Source organism: Lynx rufus, unplaced genomic scaffold (assembly GCF_022079265.1).
Source record: "Lynx rufus isolate CCGP_SWC_20201006 ecotype Redwood Valley unplaced genomic scaffold, mLynRuf1.p SCAF_36, whole genome shotgun sequence".
NCBI classification, from domain to species: Eukaryota; Metazoa; Chordata; class Mammalia; order Carnivora; family Felidae; genus Lynx; species Lynx rufus.
Window position 1 is genome coordinate 3792215 of NW_025814852.1, and position 19765 is coordinate 3811979.

At 62.0% G+C, this 19765-nt stretch overlaps 1 protein-coding gene across 1 annotated transcript; it reads left to right on the forward strand.

Moving 5' to 3' along the window:
* The first annotated feature begins 2513 nt into the window (after positions 1–2513).
* On the forward strand, positions 2514–15927 carry LOC124522340 (uncharacterized). Its single transcript, XM_047093717.1, has 7 exons — positions 2514–2635; positions 5788–5930; positions 7511–7591; positions 7976–8035; positions 8832–8974; positions 9349–9503; positions 15240–15927. The coding sequence occupies exons 1-7, from the start codon at positions 2514–2516 to the stop codon at positions 15925–15927; spliced, it is 1392 nt and encodes a 463-aa protein (XP_046949673.1).
* Positions 15928–19765: the final 3838 nt, after the last annotated feature.

Consider the following 19765-nt stretch of genomic DNA (forward strand, 5'->3'; position numbering starts at 1 on the left):
CTTGGGGATCCCCTGGCCTTCGGCCTGGCGTGGCTCCCCTCCTGGGCATGTTCCCTGGAGACAATGTCCCCGCCCCACACCTCGTCTCTCCCCCAACGCCTGTCACCTCCAGGGTCCACTCATCCTTTGACCCCCACGCGGGTGGTTAGTTACTGGGGGGCGGGGGACTGTGTTTCCATGCAATTGCGTGGACCTGTGCCCACTGGGGATGCCCAGAGGAAAGGACCCCACACGGGATGGGTTCAGTGGTCCTCCAGGATCTTAGAGGCTCTCATTCCCTCGAAAACCCCCTGGGAAAGTGAAGCCCTGGCCTAGGAGCCCGAAACCTCCCCCAGCCCCTCTAGGCTCTGCTCACCTGGTGGGTCCCCGGCCAGTCCCTGCCTCTCTTGGCCTCAGGTTCCCGACTGTTCCATGAGCGCTTGGAGGAGGAGCTTCGCCAGTCCGGCTAGAGTGGCCCCTGGCTCCCACCTTCGGGCAGGATGTGGCGCGGGAGCCTTGGGGGCGGGGAGGTGCTCCCACCAAAGGTCGAGGCAGGTGGAGCCTGCGCAGGTGCGCCGGGACCATGGGACTGCGCGCACGGGACCACCTCGCGGCAGGAGCCCACGACACCTGGGGTCGCACGACTCCCATCTCCACCGCCCGCTCAGTGACCCTCATATCCTCTTAGGCCTGGGGCCACGGCCACTCCACCCAGGCAGGGCGGCTGGACGCAGCGGGTATGGAGACCCGGGTCAAGAGGGAAACGAGACAGACCCCCACCCTGCTGACCTGGCCCCCACACTCCACTCCACTGTTCATCCGGGCGCCTGGCTGAGCAGGGGGAGGGGGAGGTGGACACCAGTCTGGGCAGGGAGAGGTCAGGCCGCCTTTCCTTCTTCCCCATCTCCTCCCCCTGCCTTCCCGAGAGCCCCTCCCCCCACAAGCTCCCCACTTCGGACACCTTCACCTCCCTGCTTTCATCCCCCACACACCCACCGGAGGTGGGAGCCGCCGACCCCATCTCAAAAAGAACACCGAGGTCCCAGAAGCTGGCATAGAGCTTGCGTGTCATAGGACTCTGACGTGGCCCCCCTGTGGGTGTGAGCCCGGGTCGCTCTGACCCGAAGCCTGGGCTTTGACAGGACCCCGAGGAGGTGACCTCTGAAGCCAGCCTTAGAGATTAGGGTGTTCTGGATGGGAGCCATGGAGCGGGGCGGTGGTAGCAGGGGGCTCGAGGGGCAGGGATGGTGGGCTCCCTGGGGGAGGAAAACACTAGGGAGGGGGGAGGGGAACACCCTGGGGAGGACATCTGGCCCAGTTCACACGGGGCTCGGACGTCAGGTAAGGAGTCGGGGGTCACCGCAGCTTGCCAGGTGCAGGGGACGTGACCAGGCAGTGTCGTCAGAGCCACGGCATCCTAGATGTGGAGGGAGCTCGCGGGCTTGGTATTTGCCCCCAGGCAAGCATGGATTCCCAGGCACCGGCCTGGGAGGATGATGTTGCCTCAGTCTCCTCCTCTGTAGAGCAGAGCAGGTCGTCGCCTCCTCCCGGGGCTGGATTCCCCGGCAGGTCCACCGATGGTCTCCTGTCAGAGGCGTTGTTCAAGTGAGGTCTGTACCCGGAGGGGTCTCGGAGAGGGGACCAAGGGGCGTTCCCCCGGCCAGTTCGGCGGATGCTCTCGTCCAAGCTGCTGATCCTCACGTCCAGGCCGGCACCGGTGATGCGGTGTCGCCCGCCGGCTGGGGGGACAGGGGCAGTGAGGAGCTGTGCTTGCGGACCCTGAGACACAGAGCTCGTGAGCGCCCAAGGCTGCCCCGGGGCGTGTGGAGGCTGAGGCTAGGTTGACACCTGATGTCTCTGGGAAGGACCAGGAGGAGAGCCCGGGCCCTGGGGTCTCTGGGAGGGACCAGGAGGACAGCCCGGGCCCTGGGGTCTCCGGGATGGACGGGGAGGACAGCCTGGGCCCTGGAGTCTCTGGGAAGGATCGGGAGGACATCCCGGGCCCTGGGGTCCCGCCTTGTTCCTGCCGTGGGAGTGATCGCTCTGCATCACCCATTTCACAGAGCAGGAGAGTGAGGCCCAGAGAAGGGAGGCAGCTGTTTCTGGGCACAGGGCTGGTCAGCAGAGAGCTGGAAAACCACCTCCAGAGCCCCCGCCATCCCGGCAGGGACCACCCGAGCCGAGGGCGAGCCTTCCCCTTCTGCCTGGTCACTCATTCTTCCCAGACCTTGACGGTGGCCTGTTCCTCTTGGCCACAGATATTGCTGGCCGACCAGGAGGGAGTCCAGCTGGTAGGACAGGTCTAGCTACAGGACACAGGGACACCTGTGAGCTACCAGGAGCCACATTGTGGTCTCTGTCCCCGAGCCTGCCCGGCAGCTGGGGTCCAGGTGCCATAGGGGTCAGCACACACCTGGGTCTGGGCTGAGCAGGAGGCCATGACCTCAAGGAGCCTCCACTCGGCCCTCTCCTGGCTCCTGCCCGGTCTCACCTGCCCTCCCTGAGGGGCTCCAGGGCCCGGATCCAGGCCCCTGATGGCTGCTCGGGCTCCAGCCGGGAAAGATGTAGAGCCTCTGGAGCAGCTGGTCTTGTCGGGGCTGGAGGGAGGGCCGGCCACCGACGGGGCCTCAGCTGGGGAGGATGAGGCCCTCTTGGGGTGAGGAAGAGGCCAGGACCTGGTCCCGGGGTCACGGCTCATGTATACAAAGGGCTGAAATCACTGAGTGCCCCGGGGATGGCCAGTTAAAGTAGCCCCCTGACACTTGGTTTTCCTGGAGGTGCCCCCTGGCCTCCAGGGGCCTCTTCCCACCCTCTGACTCCGCCCAGGGCTGCAGCCAGGCACAGGCCGGCCCTCTGTCCAAGGTCCTGTCAGGAAGACAAGGCGGAAGGAGGAAAGGAGAAGGGCAAGGGGCGGACCGACTTCTCCCTGCCCTGAGTCGGCCTCCACTGCTGCCTCCAGGAGCCCTGGCCAAGTCATGCCACAGGGTCCAAGCACCTGGACCCTGGGGTGGAGTCTGCGGTCCAGGCCAGCTGGGTGGGATGGGTGTAGTCACTGGTGTCATGTCCCCAGATGTCCAACCCACCTGGCCTCACACCCTGAGGCTTGCCTGGAGGAGGAGGGCATGGTTCTGGGGCTCAGGAAGGTTGGGGTTCCAGAGTAGTTGGCGGAGGTGGGAACATGGTGGACCAGCCAGGTGGGGAGCGGTTGCAGTCATGCACGTCAGCGTCACCTCTGGATCATCCACAGGTGTTGAGTGCCGGTCCCTGGGCATACCTGGCCATGACACAGACCCAGCTGACCGTGGAGAGGGAGACCTGTGTACCCGGGGCACCTCCCATCCACCTACCCCCGGGGGTGAGCCTGGGCCACGGCCACGCTGATGCACTTCCCCGTCTGACCCTCAGGGACAGGGGGACACTGAGGTCAGGAGAGGCAAGGATTGGCCTAGGACAAGTGAGGTGTGCAGGGTCCAAGGAGCAGAGCTGGTCTCCAATCCTAGGCCAGCCTCTACCCCCACATGGGGTTCTCCCTGGGAATGAGAGCCCCTGAGATGCTCGGGGGTCCCTATGCACCCCATCCGTGTGAGGCTGTGACCTTTGGGCATCTCCACAAAGGCGCGTGCACACACACACACACACACACACACACACATATTCTGACTGTCCCACTGGAGATCAGAGGGGAGTCCACACTGGGAGGGGGTGGGTAATACGGGGGAAAGAAGAGAAAGGCTGGAGGCAGTGGGGCCATGGGGCAGGGACATCAGGATTCCTGGCAAAAGCCCGGGACCCACAGCACGGGGAGGGACACATGCCGGCTGAGGGTCAGGGGGTCCCCAAGGTGTCCGGGGGGATTGCCAGGAACTAGGGGAGGACGGGGCCTGGGGTCCTGCGTCCACCACGCTGAGCCCATGGAACTAGGAAGTGTGGACGGGGCTACGGCACAGAAGGACTCAGCTTCCTCCCCTGAACTGGGCTGCATAGACAGTGTCCCAAGTGGTTCCCCAGGCAGAGCCCTGGCTGGGGCGAGGAGGCCTCGTGAGGGACCTGAGCACCGGGCCAGGGGAGGGACACGGGCCACAAGGGAGGCTTCTGAGGGTTGTCACCTGGACCCTGGAGCCCACAGGACCTGCGCCTATGAGACGCAAAGAGAGAGACAGAGTCCGAGGCTGAGAATGGACCCACGAGAGAGGAAACCAGAAATTCCATGAATCGGCCCAGAAATGACACCCGGTCATCATATTCTAGCCCTTAGAACCCGGTCACATGGGCCATCCACCCGGGAGGGGAGGGGGTGACAGAGGCACGTGGGACCAGGAATCGGGAAGGCTGGGAGCCACAGTGGGGACCGCCCAGCACGTAGGCCCAGACCAGGCTCTGAGACCCGAGCCCCAACGTAATGGAGCCCCTGGCATGTGTGTCTGGTGGGCACAGGGTCTGAACGAGTTCACGTCCACCTTCCCTGGGCCTGGGACCCAGGCAGGAGGGGTGGCTGTGCCTGGACCCAGAGAGGACCCAGGCCCGCGTGAGTGTGTTCCGTGCCAGGCCAACCCCTTCCTCGTCCTTCCACGGCCACGTGTGCCCACGAGCCTCATGGGATAGCAGGCACGGGACGTGTCTACAGGTGGCTCCCTGATGGCGCCCCTACAAGTAGATGCCACAAGGACCCCACTCTGCAGACGGGTGACCGGGGGCCCCGGGAGGCACAGTGCAGGGTCCCAGCACTGGTCAGGGGGAAAACCCAGGTCTGAACCCAGCTCTGTGGCCCCAAAGCCGCGGCACCGGCCGCACCAGGCCTCGCGGGGACGTGTCTGGGCTGTGTTGGTGTCACTGTAGGGACAGGGCATGGGGTGGAGGGGACTCCTTTGCCACCTGGGAGGGGCTCTTGTAGGAGCAGGAAGCCGGGTAAGGGGACCCCAGGAAGTGACCTCACCTCCCTGGTCACAGACCCCAACAGAACTCGGAACCCAGGTCACCAGGCACCCACATTCTGGAGACAGCGCCCGACTGGGCTCATTCGTTGGGACACCTTTGCCTGACGAACATGTTCTCCTGTTGTGTGCCCGTGTCCCGCGGCTGCCGGCTCGGGGGAGCCCGTGGCTGCGACGCTTCCCGACCCTGGAGACAGTGGGTCAGGTCGTGCACAGGACGCCTCAGGTCTCTAGCTCGCAGGGACCCAAAGGTAACACAGGAGACCCAGAGACATCCAGTCCAGCCCGACACCGCTCTGATCTGACCTGTGCGGCCCCACGTCCCCTCCCGTTGTGTGTGTGTGTGTGTGTGTGTGTGTGCACGCGTGGAAGGAGGTGTCGTGTGTGGAGGGCCCACCCGAGCAGGTGCAGGCTGATGAAGGGGTCAGATGCCTGGTGGGCGGGTCAGGCTCACACCCCCGTCAAGGCTGGAGGGCAGGGACAGGGTGTGCTGGGGTGGTCCTCTCGTCCCCAAGGTTCATCCCAAGCCCTGCTGGTGGATGTCACTGTGTCCCAGGCGCAGGTCTGTGCACACTCAGGTCTGTGTCCAATCTGGGAGCAGCGGGGAGGGAGGGTGGAAGGACACTGAGGATGGCTGGGCGGGGCTGTGATGTCTCCGGGCCGTCCGCGGGTCACTGTCTTTACAGAAATCAACCGATGAAATCGGGAGGCGACTGTCGGAATCCCGATTCACCTGTCCTACAGAGTTGTGCGAGTGTCCCGTCGCCCAGGAGGGCCACCCTGGACCCAGGGAGAGAGTGGCCGCACAGAGATCTCGGGCAGCAGGGCCTGGAGTTGGCCTGGGAAGGCCTCCTTCACCGCCCTGGCCCCTCCACAGGGTCCTGGTTCACCGGTCCTGGGATGAGGACCCGGAGCCCCCGGAGCCAGAGCCCGAGGGTGAGAAGGCTGGGGGTGGAATATGTGGGTTCACAGGGCCAGGGCGGTGCCGGGCCATCAATGGAGGAGCGCCCGGGGGCTGGTGTGAGGCCAGGAGCAGAAACTGAGAGCCCCGGGCTGCGGCCTGCAGGGGGGCAGAGGTCCTGGTGTGCGTTCCTGGCCACGGCTTCTCGGGGAGGCTCCGGGGTGAGTTGTGTCTCTGCAAAGGCCCCTGGAGAGGCCGGCGCTGGGTGGGGTGGGGGACCTTCCCTCCTCTCACCCTGAGGCCTTGGAGCCCCTGCAACCATCACTCTGTTTCCTTCTCAAGTGTCTGGGACAGGAGCAGAAGCTGGTGCAGCTCCAGAGATCAACCCAACAGCATCGTGTGCCTCGGTTGCTCTGCAGGCAGGGGTGGTGCCTGGAGCGACTCCTGCAGGGGCCGGAGAGCCAGCAGGTGACCTGGGACCTGTGCGGGGACAGCGGGCACCTGAGCAGAGTGAGCTGGGTCCTGCTTCTGCTCCCGCTTCTCCTGGTTCCGCCTTTCCTGCTTCTGATCCCAACACTGTTCCTGCCACTGCCCTTCTCCCCGCCCCTGTCCCCGCCCCTGTCAACGCCCTTCTTCCCGCCCCTGCCCCCGCCCTTGCTCCCACATGGATGGCAGTCACAAATCAAGGGCCTGAAGGCCTACACGGGGTGTTTACTTTATTTTTGTTATATTTTATTTCAAATTTATTCTCCAATCCCTGACCCCGACCCCCCACCAGAATATCTCTTCCTCTTCTCCCTTATACTTGTTCTCTTCTACTTCATAGCTGTTACTTTATTTGTTCATTAGTTATAATCTATATTAATCTTCAATAAAAAGTTTTATTTATTTTACATTGTGCAATTCCTGAGCACTGGGTACGCTCTCAACGCCGTGAACCACGCCACAGAATTTTGCTGCAGAATATCTCGGTCCCCAAGGGTCACCGTGTATCCGGACCCCTCGCTCCCCATTCGTGCCCCCGCCAGCCCCTGGGAACCCCCAGTCTGCTTTCTCTCCATGTTCTGTTACCTCCTCTGGAGGTTTCTTTCAAGTGCAATCTCACAAGAGATACCTTTGGGTCTGTACCGAATTTTCAGACGAGACAGATTCATTTTTGTACTTTGTGGCCGTTTGAAATAGACTTTTTCTCCATTGACATTGAAATCACAATGGATTAAGGATTAGGTGGGAAAATGGAGGCCCCTTCGGTGACAATGGTCTCGGGGTGGAGACCCCTGTGCGTGCTGTGACACCACAGCCTGAAGCCAGACAGGACACGGCGGGTCCTCCCGTGGCCCAAACAGAATCCGGGAGATGCAGAAGGCCGGATGGTCACACCACACAGGGGAGAGCATCCCTCACGACCCAGGGCCAGAAAGGTTCACAGGCCTCTGGGCCAAATAATGCGCCAAAGCCAGTGCGTTCCCCGGGATGGAGGCCAGACCCGTCCCAGTCCAAGGGGAGCTGACCCCCGTGGTAGCAGGCGTCAGAGATGCGGGACATCCCGGGTTGGGACTCGGGCAAGTGAGACCCGAGGGAGGCAGCGCTGGTCACCTTCAGCCGGGCAGGTTTCTGGTCTGGGGACTGGCAGCCTAGGTATCCACGTGAGGAAGCAGAGGCCCCAGCCGATCCCCAGCGAGAAGTCCTCGTCCTGCAGGGGACCGGCTGGCCCAGTACTGGGAGAGCCCCCAGAGCCCGGAGTCGGCCCTTCCCCAGCCCCATGTGGGGCCCCAGGCAGGTTGGTCAGCTCTGCTCCCATGAGTTCGGTGGGGACCCTCGGCAGGTGGTGGGGTTTCCCAGGAAGAGGGACCCCGAGCCCCAGGACGCCAAGATGCAGGCCCGCGGGTAGAACAATCCAAAGTCAAGGATTCCTGACCCAGTTCGTCTTACTAGTGACCCAGGCTGTGCTATTAGCCTCGGTGTCCCCATCTGTGACATGGGGACGTAACGGGCCTTCTAGATGGGTTGGCGCATTCCCTGAGAGATGAGGTAGAATCGTGGCCTGGTGCCTGGAGGACATAAAAGGGCCACCTGGAAGGCTGTCCCAGAGTCCCCCAGGGCACAGGATTCCGGAAGCCCCTCCTTGGCCCCTGCCCGCTGTCCCCCTTCTGGGAACACTCAGCGTTGTTTGTGGAGGAGGTAGAGACGATCCAGGAGGTCAGCAGGTCCCACGTGGAGGAAGGTCAGCGCTGGAGGGACAGAAGGACGTGTCCCGTGCCCCCTTCCAGGGCCCGAGCTGTGACGCCCTCTGACCGGACCTCTGACCTGACCTGGTGTGGACCCCAATTCTATGGTTTCCCTCCCTCCCTCCTTCCCTTCCTCCTTCCCTAATTCAGCTGGGGAACTCAGGTCCCTGCTGTGTGCTGAGCACCGTGACCTCTCCAGTGAGCACGACCCGATAGGTCCCCCACGTGGCATCTTCCTTTGCAGGGTCTGAATGTTCCTGGCCGTGTCCCCTCTGGTGAGTCTGGGAGGAGAGCTCTGCCCACGTTCCCGACAAGGAAGCACGAGTCCAGAAGGTCCAGACGACCTGCCCCAAGTGCCAGCGTGTGGAGTCTGGACAGAGGGTGGTCCCTGAGCAGAGGAGGACCTGGGCCCACGCAGCCCGGAGGAGGAGGGGGAGCACCGTGGCGGCCTGGCGCTCAAGTCCGCTGCGAGTCGGTGTCCTACCCGGACCGGCCCTGTCCCCAGGGCATTCGGGGTACCTGCGCTCCCAGGTGGCAGGCTGGCCCCGGCTGGCAGGAGAGGAGGCGCCCCTGGGGCAGGACAGAGCCCTCAGGCAGAGAGGAGGGTCGCAGGTGCTCCCCCAGGGGCAGGTGGACTCGGGCGCCCTGAGGGGGCGTCACCGGGACAGCTGTGCCTTGCCAGCCCCAGTGCCCAAATCCAAGCACAAGACCCTAACAGCCTCTGCCCCACCCCCCAGACACAAACCGCTGCTGTCCTTGCTCCTTTGTGGATGCGTCCATGCCTGCCCTCAGCACCCTGTCTGCTCCCCGCTGTGTGCACGCACCTGGATCCCAAAAGCGAGCCCCGGACCCACCCAGGAGGTGGTGCGGCCTCTGACCCGCAGCCAGCAAGGGGGAGCGCCGTCCCCATGGCCCTCCTCACCCTAAGAAGATACGTAAGCCATATTCACCAAGGTTTTTAACCATCACACACACACACGCACACACACACACACACACAGACACACACACATAGAGAGAAGGGTGGGGGCCCTGGAGGACCTGCACACAGATGTCTCCGGCTCCTTCCGCCGCCCCTGTGCTTTTGTGGGTTTGCTCTGGTTCTCTCAGATCCTTCTCCCGGCTCCCTTGAAGGCGTCAGGTCTCTGCCCGAGTCCCTGGGTCACCCACCCACCTCTCCTCTTAGGAAGACGTGCAAATGCGCACCCTGCATTTCCTCCCATCTTCCTCTCGCCTCCCAGACTTCGGTCGTCAGATTTGGGAGTCGAGAACACCCCTTGTGTCTTCCCTCACCTGTCCTTCCACCCAGCTCTTCCCAGGCCGGCCCCGAGGCGGTCCTCGGGCTGGATTCGTCTCCTGGGAGGTGGGGTCAGGGGACAGAGGGCAGACGGTGCCGGTGGGGGCAGGAGAGGGCCGTGGCCCACAGGCCGAGTGCCGGCTTGTCTGCCAGGGCCCCCGGGCTGGGTGAGCCCCGCCGGTTCTCCTCTTTCTTCCCGGGAGGCATCCTTGTCCTGAACGGGCACCAGGGAACCTGAGTGAAGAGACCACTTTGCTTTGAGACGAGGGGTGGAGTGGCAAGGGCTGCAGAGGACGTTGGCCTTGGATGGGGAAAGCGAGGCCGGCCACGCACCGCTGTCCCGTTCAGGTCCCTCTGCCACCTGGGTGCACCTACAGCCGGAGGGGCCGGTTCCCAGCAGGCTGGCAGCGTCCCCAGGAGCCCCCGGTCCCTCCTCTCTGCCTGAGGACTCTCTCCCGGAGACGGGAGCCCGTCACAGCTGTCTCTGGGGACCTCTGCTTCCTCACGTTGTCACCCGGGCGGCTGGTCCCCAGACCAGAAACCTGCCCTTCTGAAGTCGACCACCGCTGCCTCCCTCGGGTCTCACTTGCCCGAGTCCCTCCCCAGGACACCCCACATCTCTGACGCCTGCTTCCGTGGGGGCCACCTCCCTTGGACTGGGACGGGTCTGGTCTCCATCCCGGGGAAAGCACTGGCTTTGGTGCAAAATTTGGCCCAGAGGCCTGTGAACCGTTCTGGCCCTGGGTCGTGAGGGATGCTCTCCCCTCTGTGGTGTGACCGTCCGGCCTTCTGCATCTCCCGGTTTCTCATTGGGCCACGGGAGGACCGGCCGCGTCCTGGCTGGAGTCAGGCTGTGGTGTCACAGCATGCACAGGGGTCTCTATCTCCGACATGTGCCCTCTTTTACTAACACAGCCTCTTGTATCCTCGTGACATCCCCTCCCCTAACCGGTGGAAGGCCCGTGTGACCGGTTCTGAGGGAGAGAATATAACGATGGGTGTCGCTTCCAAGCTGGTTCATGAATGCCTGTGGTGTCTCTGGGTTCCTTTTCTCCCGGGTCCATTCTCTGGCTCTGTGTCAGTGTGTGTGTCTGTGTGTGTGTCTCTCTCTAACGAAGCAAGAGCAGATAACATGAGCTGCCCCAGGAGGCCCAGTGCCAAGAACCTGCAGAGGCTCCTGGCTGAGACACAGAAGTCCTGAGACCACCAGTCCCAGCCAAATCCTGCCAAAGGCACGTGCCCGGTCGCGGTCTTGGAGGCGGACCCTGCCCCAGTCGAGCCTCAGCTGAGGCTGCAGCCCTGGCCTCCTGGGTGACCGTGGGGCTGAGGCTCCCAGCCGAGCCGAGCCGGGAGACTGGCACAGAAAGTGTGAGGTGGTCCAAGTAAGGTGAATGTGTCCCCCAGCACAGACAACAGCCCATCCTCCAGGCTGGGGCCCGGGCCCGCCCTCCTCCCTCCCGAGCTCTCTCCGGCCACACTGGCTCCTCTCAGCTCCTCTCCAGACAAACCCTCTGTGCCTCCGAGTCTCTGCAGCTTTGCTCGTCCCCGCAGCACACAGCACACTGCTTGCAGACGTGTGCGGGACTGGCTCCTCTTGTCCTTCTGGGTCCCAGCATCAGGGCCACCCTGGAGGCCTGTGAGACCCCCCTCCACCCAGGGGCCCCTGGCAGCTCTCCTTCACCCTGCTTCATTTCCCGACAGTGTTGGTCTTTCCTTTCACACGGATTCCCTCTTGTGCCTTGACCCACCTCCCCCTCTGGGCTGAGAGCTCCTGCAGGGCTGGGACCTCACGGGACCTTTGATTCCGGCCCCCGGGCCCAACACATGCCCTGCGCAGGGTGAGAGGCACAGGAGCTGATGTGTCCAGAGAGGATCTCAGAGTCCCTACCTGCCTCTGAGCAGCTCATGCTGTGGACATGCAGACTAATAGTAAGAGGTACATGTTGGGTTAGGGGCAGGGGACGCCTAGCTTGACCGCTGAGCGTCCCTTCCCGCTCCAGAGGCTTACACTGAGCACAGTGGACACAGCCTGCCCCCTGGTGGTCAGCACCGGCATGACAGCCCCAGGCTTGGAAACCAGAAAACAAAACACACATCTTTGGGTGTAGTCAAGGCAGCAGCCCTCCCTGGCCCTAGGGGGGCACAGGGGCAGGACCTGCGGGCTCCAGGGGCGGTGTGAGGAATTCAGGAGCCTCCCCTGTCCCCCGTTCCACCTCTCCCGGCCCGGTGCCCCGTTCATTCCTAAGGCTTCGTCACCCCAGTCAGGGCACTACCTCTGGAAGCCCTTCCTAATGAGGCCCCGGGGCTCCGACAAGGAGGGTCTTGACCTCGGTCCCCACACCAGGGTCCGCTGCTCGGCCACGTGCTGCCCACCCAGGTCCTCGGTCCTCCAAGCCCCCAGGCTGCCCTCCGCTCAGAAGGACCTTGAGGGAGAAGAAAGCATTTTCCCAGGACCAGGAGCATCTTGGGGCAGGGGTGGAGGTCCAGGGCCAGCAGACAAGCCTGTGGGACCCTTGGGACACCACGTCTATGCAGCCCAATTTACACAGGAGTAAGCTGAAGCCTGTCCCGTAGCCCCCTCCCACTAGGGGGGGTGTCTCCTTCTAGCTCCAGGCGGGTGGCGGACACAAGACCCCAAACCCCGACTTCTCCGGGTGCCCCGGGAAAGTGCCCAGCCCAGGCAGCCCCCTGGGTACCCGGGAGACCCCGCTGGCCATCAGGCTGGCACGTCTCCCCACCCCACGTATGAGCCCTGGTCATGCTGCCAGCACATTGGGCCCCCTGCCCTGTGGCAGAGCTGCCTCCAATCCCCTTCTTGCCCCGGTGTCACCTCCCCCCTCCAGGGTGGACTCCCCTTGAGCCGCTGCCGGGTGGTCAGTGTGCGTGTGTGTCTGTGTTTGTGTGTCTGTGTGTGTGTGTGTGTCTGTGTGTGTGTGTGTGTGTGTGTCTGCTTGCCTGTACGGTCTGGGGACATCCAGATATAACAGCCCCACCTCGTTTGGGGTTGATAGGGATGCGACGGGATCTCAGGGGTCTTATTCCCAGGGCGAACCCCAGGGGAGGACTGAGTTTGGCCTAGGACGGAGACCCCCACTGCTTGGACTCTGCCCACCTCACGTATCCTGGGCCGGTCCCTGGCCTCAGTCTCCCACCTGGCCCTGAGGTTGGGCGTGGAGTGACGTCAGCGTGGACAGGGCCCAGGCTCTCCTCCTGGGTGGATGGAGAGGAGATGTGCCAGGCACACAGGCCTCCCTAGCAAAGGGCAGCTGGGCCTCGTGTCCTCGGCCTGGCACGGCTGTGTGCCCTCCCCGGGGGAGTCCGTGCCGCTGATCCGTGCCGCATGGCCCTATTGTGGGTTTGTCCCCCGGACAATCCGACCCAAAGCCTGAGGTCGCACGGGAGCCTGAGGAGGCTCCAACCCTGGAGATGAGGACGTCCTGGGTGGGGGCCATGGGAGGGGCGGTGGCGGCAGGGGCCTCTGAGGGGCCGGGGCTCCATGGGCTCCCTGGAGGAAGGCCCTAGGGAGGCCGGAGTGGGGTGAGGGGTGCCCACAGGGGAGGGCGTCTGGACCAGCTCACGCAGGGCGCCGGATGTCGGGCCAGGAGTCGGGGGTCACTGCAGGTTGGGGAGGGTGGGGATGCTCTGCCTCTGTGGCCCCCAGCTGCTCACTGTGGGGGAGACGCCGTCCCACCGCCTAGGCTGTGAGCTCGAGGGCGGGGTGGTGACTGGGCTTCACCGTCGTGTGCGGGTGCCTGCACACGGCAGCAGACAGACACGGGTGCTGACGCGTGCGGGGATGAGTGAACGGACACCGGGCCGCGGCTCCCATCTGTCGCTGTAAACAGCGGGGCCCGCGTCATGCGGCTCTGGGACGGTCCCAGTGAGTCAGCGCGACGTGAAGTGTTATTCCTCACCCGGCACAGTTTGAGGGCTGAGAATTCAGCAGGGCACGGGACGGGGTGTGTGCGCATGGAGCTGACCGGAGCGGGTGCCCCTCGAGCCGGGCACAGACGCCAGAAATACGTCGCTTGCGGGTGTTCTCGTCGGCCCTCCCTCTCCGGCTGGGGACGTGGTGGCCGCCGGCCTGCGGCAGAGGGAGCAGCGGGAGGGAGCGGAGTCCACACGGCCCCCAGGCGAGGGGCAGGGGCAGCACAGAGCTGACGCGGAGGGGCAGGGAGAAGCGCCCGGGGCCTGCAGCCTGCCCGTCTGGACACGCGTGTGGGCTAAGCAGGTGACCTCTAGCCGGTCAGTCCTGGAGCCCCGACACCGGGGCGTCCGAGGGCGATGCCGCGGAAAGCCAAGCACCCTTTTCCCACTTTGATGCCGACTCAAACGCCCAGGACCCACCTGGGAGCCAGGGGAGGTGGAGGTCAGCGGTGGGATTATGGGGTGTCTCCGGGCCCATCACTGTTCTCTTTCTCATTTCTACATCCTGTAGGAAACATGCCAGTAACTGGAACAAGGTATCACACACGATGTCTGCATAACACCCTGTTCTAGATTATCTGAAACAAGGTCCTCTACAATTAGGGTCATGGCAGACGCTGGACCCCGGCCAGCACCCCGGCGGGAGACACCGTGGCTGGCGTGCAGGGTGTGGGGCGGCAGGGCCGCCTGGCAGGGGCGGGGATGTTGGGGGACGCACATCTCCCCCGGAAAGCTGCTGTGTTACTTGGGTCTCAGCCCTCCCCGCAGTGTCTACATTTTGTATTCCACCTGAAACTGGCCCAACCTTTCGTTCCAGAATTTCACATGGCCAGTAACAGCCGGGACAGAGGAGTGAGCGCACAGGTGGGCAGGTGGTGGGCATGTCCTCAGAGGAAACCAGACTCCCCGAGTCGAGCTGTGAACCCACGATCACATCGGCTGGGTCTGGGCTTGCCCCTGGTGACCTGACTGGTGGCTGGGCAGGGGTGTGTGTGTGTGAGTGTGTGTGTGTGTGTGTGTGTGTGTGCATGTCCCCTATTGACACGGAGTGCCCACCTTCCCTGTGGGAGGGGTTTCTGGGCCAGGCACCGGGAAGCAGCCTTAGGGCCTGCTCAAAACACTGTCACCGAGGGGCTCACCGCACTTGCCCGATGACGGGGGAGCTGCTGTGTGCAGGGTGGGGAGCAGCGAGCCCCCTCGAAGAGGGACCAGCCATGGGAGGCGGTTGGAGAAGACTTCCAACCTCTTGGGGTTGGGGAGATACAGACCTGGACCCGGAACCTTTCACGCTCGGGTTCAGTGCTGGGGCGCGAGCAAGCCCCCTCTTCCTCCAGGGGCCCTCTTTGGCCTCCCCTGGCCACAGGCTGGGCCTGAGTCCTGATCTGGGGGAGATGGGGGGTGACCCCTCCTCGGAATACCTGCCGTTGACTGAGGGCCCAGTAGCCTTCAAGGGAGGCCCTGCAGGGGCAGACACAGTCCTGGGGGGCCAGGGACCGACCACTGAGCCAAGAGGGGCAGGTGGCCGGCCCTGCAGGTTCTGCGAAGTCTGCGAGGGCACGTTGACCAGAGCTGTGCCCGGAGGGTCTCGACTCCCTCACAGCAGGGGGGAACCTGCAGGGGATTTGCCAGGGGCGGGTCCTGCGGGTGGAGGGGGTCTGCCAGGGGAGCTCGGCACGGGGGTGCGCTGCTGGCTCCAGCATGCTGACTCGAGGCTGCACGGGTTTCCAGCCTCCTCCGCCTCAGGCTCGCTCCCCTTTGTAAGATGGGGCGCTGGTGGTCCCCCGTCCCCCGGGGCAGAGGTTAGGGAGGCGCCGCGGGCACACTCGCCCAGGACAGGCCAGGACAGCGGCTGTTCCTTAAGCAGCCCAGGGTCTGCCTCCTCGATAAGGCGCACAGGTCCGCGGCCCCCGGCTTTGGGCTCCTGCCGCCAGCCTCTGGCAGCGACCCTCCTCCCGCCCTGTCCCCTGTCCCTGTAGATACGTGGCCTTCCTGGAGCTGCTCCTGCAGACGGCGGAGAAGCACTTCATGGCGGGACACAGGGTCACCTGCTACGTGTTCACCGACCGGCCGGGGGATGTGCCCCGCGTGCCCCTCGGGGAAGGGAGGCAGGTGGGGGTCCTGGAGGTCCGGAGCTACTCGCGCCGGCAGGACGTGTCCGTGCACCGCGTGGAGATGATCCGCAACTTCTCCCGGCGGCGCTTCCTCCACGAGGTGGACTCTCCGGTGTGCGCGGACGTGGACGTGAGTTTCCGCGACCACGTGGGCGTGGAGATCCCGTCCCCGCTCTTCGGCACCCTGCACCCCGGCTTCTACGGGGTGGCCCGCGAGGCCTTCACCTACGAGCGCTGGCCGCAGTCCCAGGCGCACGTCCCCAGGGACGAGGGCGACTTTTACTACGCGGGAGGCTTTTTCGGGGGGTCGGTGGCCGAGGTTCTGAGGCTCACGTCGGCCTGTCACCAGGCCACGGTGGTCGACCGGGCCCACGGCATCGAGGCCGTGTGGCACGACGAGAGCCACCTGAACAGGTACCTGCTGGACCACAAGCCCACCAAGGTGCTGTCCCCCGAGTACCTGTGGGACGAACAACTGCTGGGCTGGCCCGCCGTCGTGAAGAAGCTGAGGTATGTGACCGTGCCCAAGAGTCACCGGGGCATCCGGGACTGATGACGGGCTGGCCTAGTGTCCGTCAGGGGTGCCACCCTGACCCCAGCCGTCAGAGCGGATGGCCTGTCGCCGCTCCCTTTCTCTGTCCGGTCGTGGGACATCGCCGAGGCCCGGCGCCGCCCGCATCGGGCACGGGCACAGTTAGGCTTGACCGGGGGCCTGCCGGGGGGCACGGCTCCGGCAAGACCCCTTGCTCTTCGGGTTCCTGGTCAGAGTTGAAAGGTCGCTTGCAGCCGCGGGCAGGACGTGAAGGTGAGGCCGGATCAGGACCCCCTTGGCTGGCGCCTGGCTTCCCGGCAGCCTGGGGCACAGCCCGCCGCCCGCTGGGGCAGGACAGCCCCCCCACCCCCTGGCCTCCCTCAGTCACTGCGGTGTTGTGGGTGTCACGCTTGCCCTGTCACTGCCACTAAAATGTTTCTGGCGGATGACGGGAATTGCGGGTTGTCCCGGAAACCTGCCTTGTGCGCTTCCTCGAGGCCCCGGCCAGGCCTGAGTGCTGCAGTCTCTCCGCCTCGCGTCTCCCTTCTCACATCAAGGACAGGGCGGTCCGCGTTGCCACTGCTATTTCTCCGTGACGTTGGCCAACTGTTACAATTTCTGGGTCACTTGCCGCCGTAAACGGCTCCAATTTTATGTCGGATGCTTTTTATTTTTATTTTTTTATTTTTTTTAAGGTTTATTTATTTTTGAGAGAGAGAGAGACCATGAGCTAGCGGGGAGGGGCAGAGACAGAGGGAGACACAGCATCCGAAGCAGGCTCCAGGCTCCGAGCCGTCAGCACAGAGCCCGACGCGGGGCTCGAACCCACGAACCGTGGGCCGAAGTTGGACGCTCAACCGACTGAGCCCCCCAGGCGCCCCTAAACCTTGATAATGTTAACCATGTTCAGGTGTCCAATTCAGTGGCAATAGGTACATTCACTGTTCTGCAACTGTCCCCTCCGTCCATCTTCACGACTTTCTCGTCACCCCAAACTCTGTGTCTGCCCACTAGACCCTAACCCTCCCACACCCATCCCCCTCCCCAGGCCCGGCACCCACTGCTCCTCCCACCCCTCTGAATCTGACTGTTCTCGGTCCGTCATGAGCGGGGTCCTCCAATATCGGTCCTTTAGGGACTGGCTTATTTCCCGTAGCACAGTGGCCTCAAGGTCTGTCCCCGTGAGCCTGGACCTGACCCACTTTTCCCCCAGAGGAGTTGCTCAGCTCTGTCTTGTCTAACCTGAGCCTCCTCACTCCCCTGTGCTCCCCTCATCTTCCTCCTCAGCCTGAAGGACCCCGGGGCCCCGTCCCTTGGGCCTCACCGATCCCACCCCATCCGAACCGAACTGTTCAGTCCAGATGCCAGACACACACCCCTGGGGGCCTCGGGCCTCCCCTGCCCACCCGTCCGTGTCAGGTATCTGCTCCTCCCGCAGGTGTCCCCATGTCAGGAGAGAGACACCAGGTCCAGACCCTTGGTGTCATCTGTGACTTCTTGCTGGCCACCAACTCTCCCAGTGGTGAGGTGGCTACCGGAGGGCACTAAATGTTCAAGACATTTCAAGGCATATGTTAGTCTCGGCTGCCTAAGGCAATGGCTGAACCGAGCAGAACGACTGGAAGAAAGGCCGAGTGGTGAGGAGCTTTAGGGAATAAGGACCTAGAACCTCTGGCCCATTATTCCTGAGCCTCTAGGACGCTTGCGTGCATGGGCTGGGTGCATGTTCAGGAAAGACCTGAGAAGGGCCCCGGCTCTCCCCTCTGGTGACTGTCAGACTCTGCAATTAGGAAGTAAAGGTCAAGGCAGAGTTGTAAACAGCCTGGGTGGTGTGGAAGGTGTATCCTGATCTTTGCAGACCATCTCCTCCCCATCTGTAAAGACTGGAGGTTGTTTTCTTCTTTGGGGGGAGGGCGGTGGTTCCGCGTATTTAAGGAAATGTCTGCCCAATGAGCACTACATTCACAGAACAGACACTTCGGTGACCACACACGACAAGGCATACAGATTTTACACAATTAGTTCAGAAAAGTCACTACAGTAGCAACTACTGCGAGCTGTGCCAGTAAACCCTGGAGGGGAAGACTGATATTTGAGTTGTACATTATACTATTCAAAATGTCAATTTTCAACAAAAACATTTAAAAATTTTTAATGTTTATTTGAGAGACAGAGAGACAGAGACAGAGACAGAGCGCAAGTAGGGAGGGGCAGAGAGAGAGGGAGACACAGAATCCAAAGCAGTCTCCAGGCTCCAGCTGTCAGCACAGAGCCCGACGTGGGGCCCGAAGCCACAAACCATGAGATCATGACCTGAGCTGAAGTCAGACGCTTAACCGACTGAGCCACCCAGGTGCCTCCCCCAAAACACTTTTTACAAAAGGTTTATTTATTTTGAGAGAGAGAAAGAATGAATGGGGGGCAGAGAGAGAGGGGGACAGAGGATCCTACGTGGGCTCTGTGCTGACGGCAGAGAGCCTGATGCGGGGCCAAAACTCACAAATCATGAGATCGTGACCTGAGCTGAAGTCGGATGCTTAACCAACTGAGCCACCCGGGCACCCCAACTAAAAAACACTTTTGAGGTGTGCAAAGAAACAGGAACATGGACCCTGTAGACTGTTGAAAACAAAGCAATTGACAGAAACCGTTCCTGAGGAAGCTCATGCATTAGACTCTCTAGACTTACTTAAAACCAACTATTTCAAATATGCACAAATACCTAAAGGAAACCATGAGAACAATATCCCCCAGGGAGAAGATAACAATGGTGAATGCATTAGGAAGTGTCCCCTCCTCTCTTTTTGAGGAATTTGGGGACAAGTCGTGTTAATTCTTTGTCAGATGGTTGGTAGAATTAACCAGCAGTGAATCCTGTCACTGAGATTTTCTTTGTTGGGAGGGTTTTGATTCCTGATTCAATCTCTTACTAGAGGTCTATTCAGATTTATTATTTATTCTTGAGTTGCTTTTGGTAGTGTTTTTAGTTCTAGGAATTTATCGTTGTTGTTGTTTTTTTTTTTTTCAACGTTTATTTATTTTTGGGACAGAGAGAGACAGAGCATGAACGGGGGAGGGGCAGAGAGAGAGGGAGACACAGAATCGGAAGCAGGCTCCAGGCTCTGAGCCATCAGCCCAGAGCCCGACACGGGGCTCGAACCCACGGACCGCGAGATCGTGACCTGAGCAGAAGTCGGACGCTAAACCGACTGCGCCACCCAGGCGCCCCTGTTGTTGTTTTTTTTTTTTTTTTGAGAGAGAGAGAGAGAGAGAGAGATGGAGAAGTGGGGCTCACTGGAACTTGTGTTTTACCTGAAGTGGGGCTCGAGCTCACCTGATGTGGGACTTGAACACACAAATTGTGAGATCATGACCTCAGCCGAAGTCAGTCTTAATGAATGAGCCACCCAGGCTCCCAGAAATTTACCCGTTTTATCTAGGCTGTCTGATGTGCTGGTGGAAAACTCTTTGTGGTATCGTCTTATAATCCTCTTTATTTCTGTAAGGTTGGTAGTGATGTCTCCATGTTCATTCCTGATTTTAACAATTTGACTCTACTTCCCCCCCAGCCCCGATCAGGCTAGGATGGGGCTACTATTATAAACAGCAAAGAGAAAAACCAGAAAATAACCAGTATTGGTGAGGATGTGGAGAAATCAGAACCCTCGTGCCCTGTTGGTGGGAAGGTAAAATCTGCCACCGCTCTGGAAAGCAGTGTGGTGTTTCCTCAAGCATTAAAAATGGAACCGCCATAGGATGCAGCCATTCCACTTCGGGATACACATTCAAAGAATTGAAAGCAGGATTGTGAAGAGTTATTTGCACACCCAAGTTTGCAGCAGCACAATTCCCAGCAGCC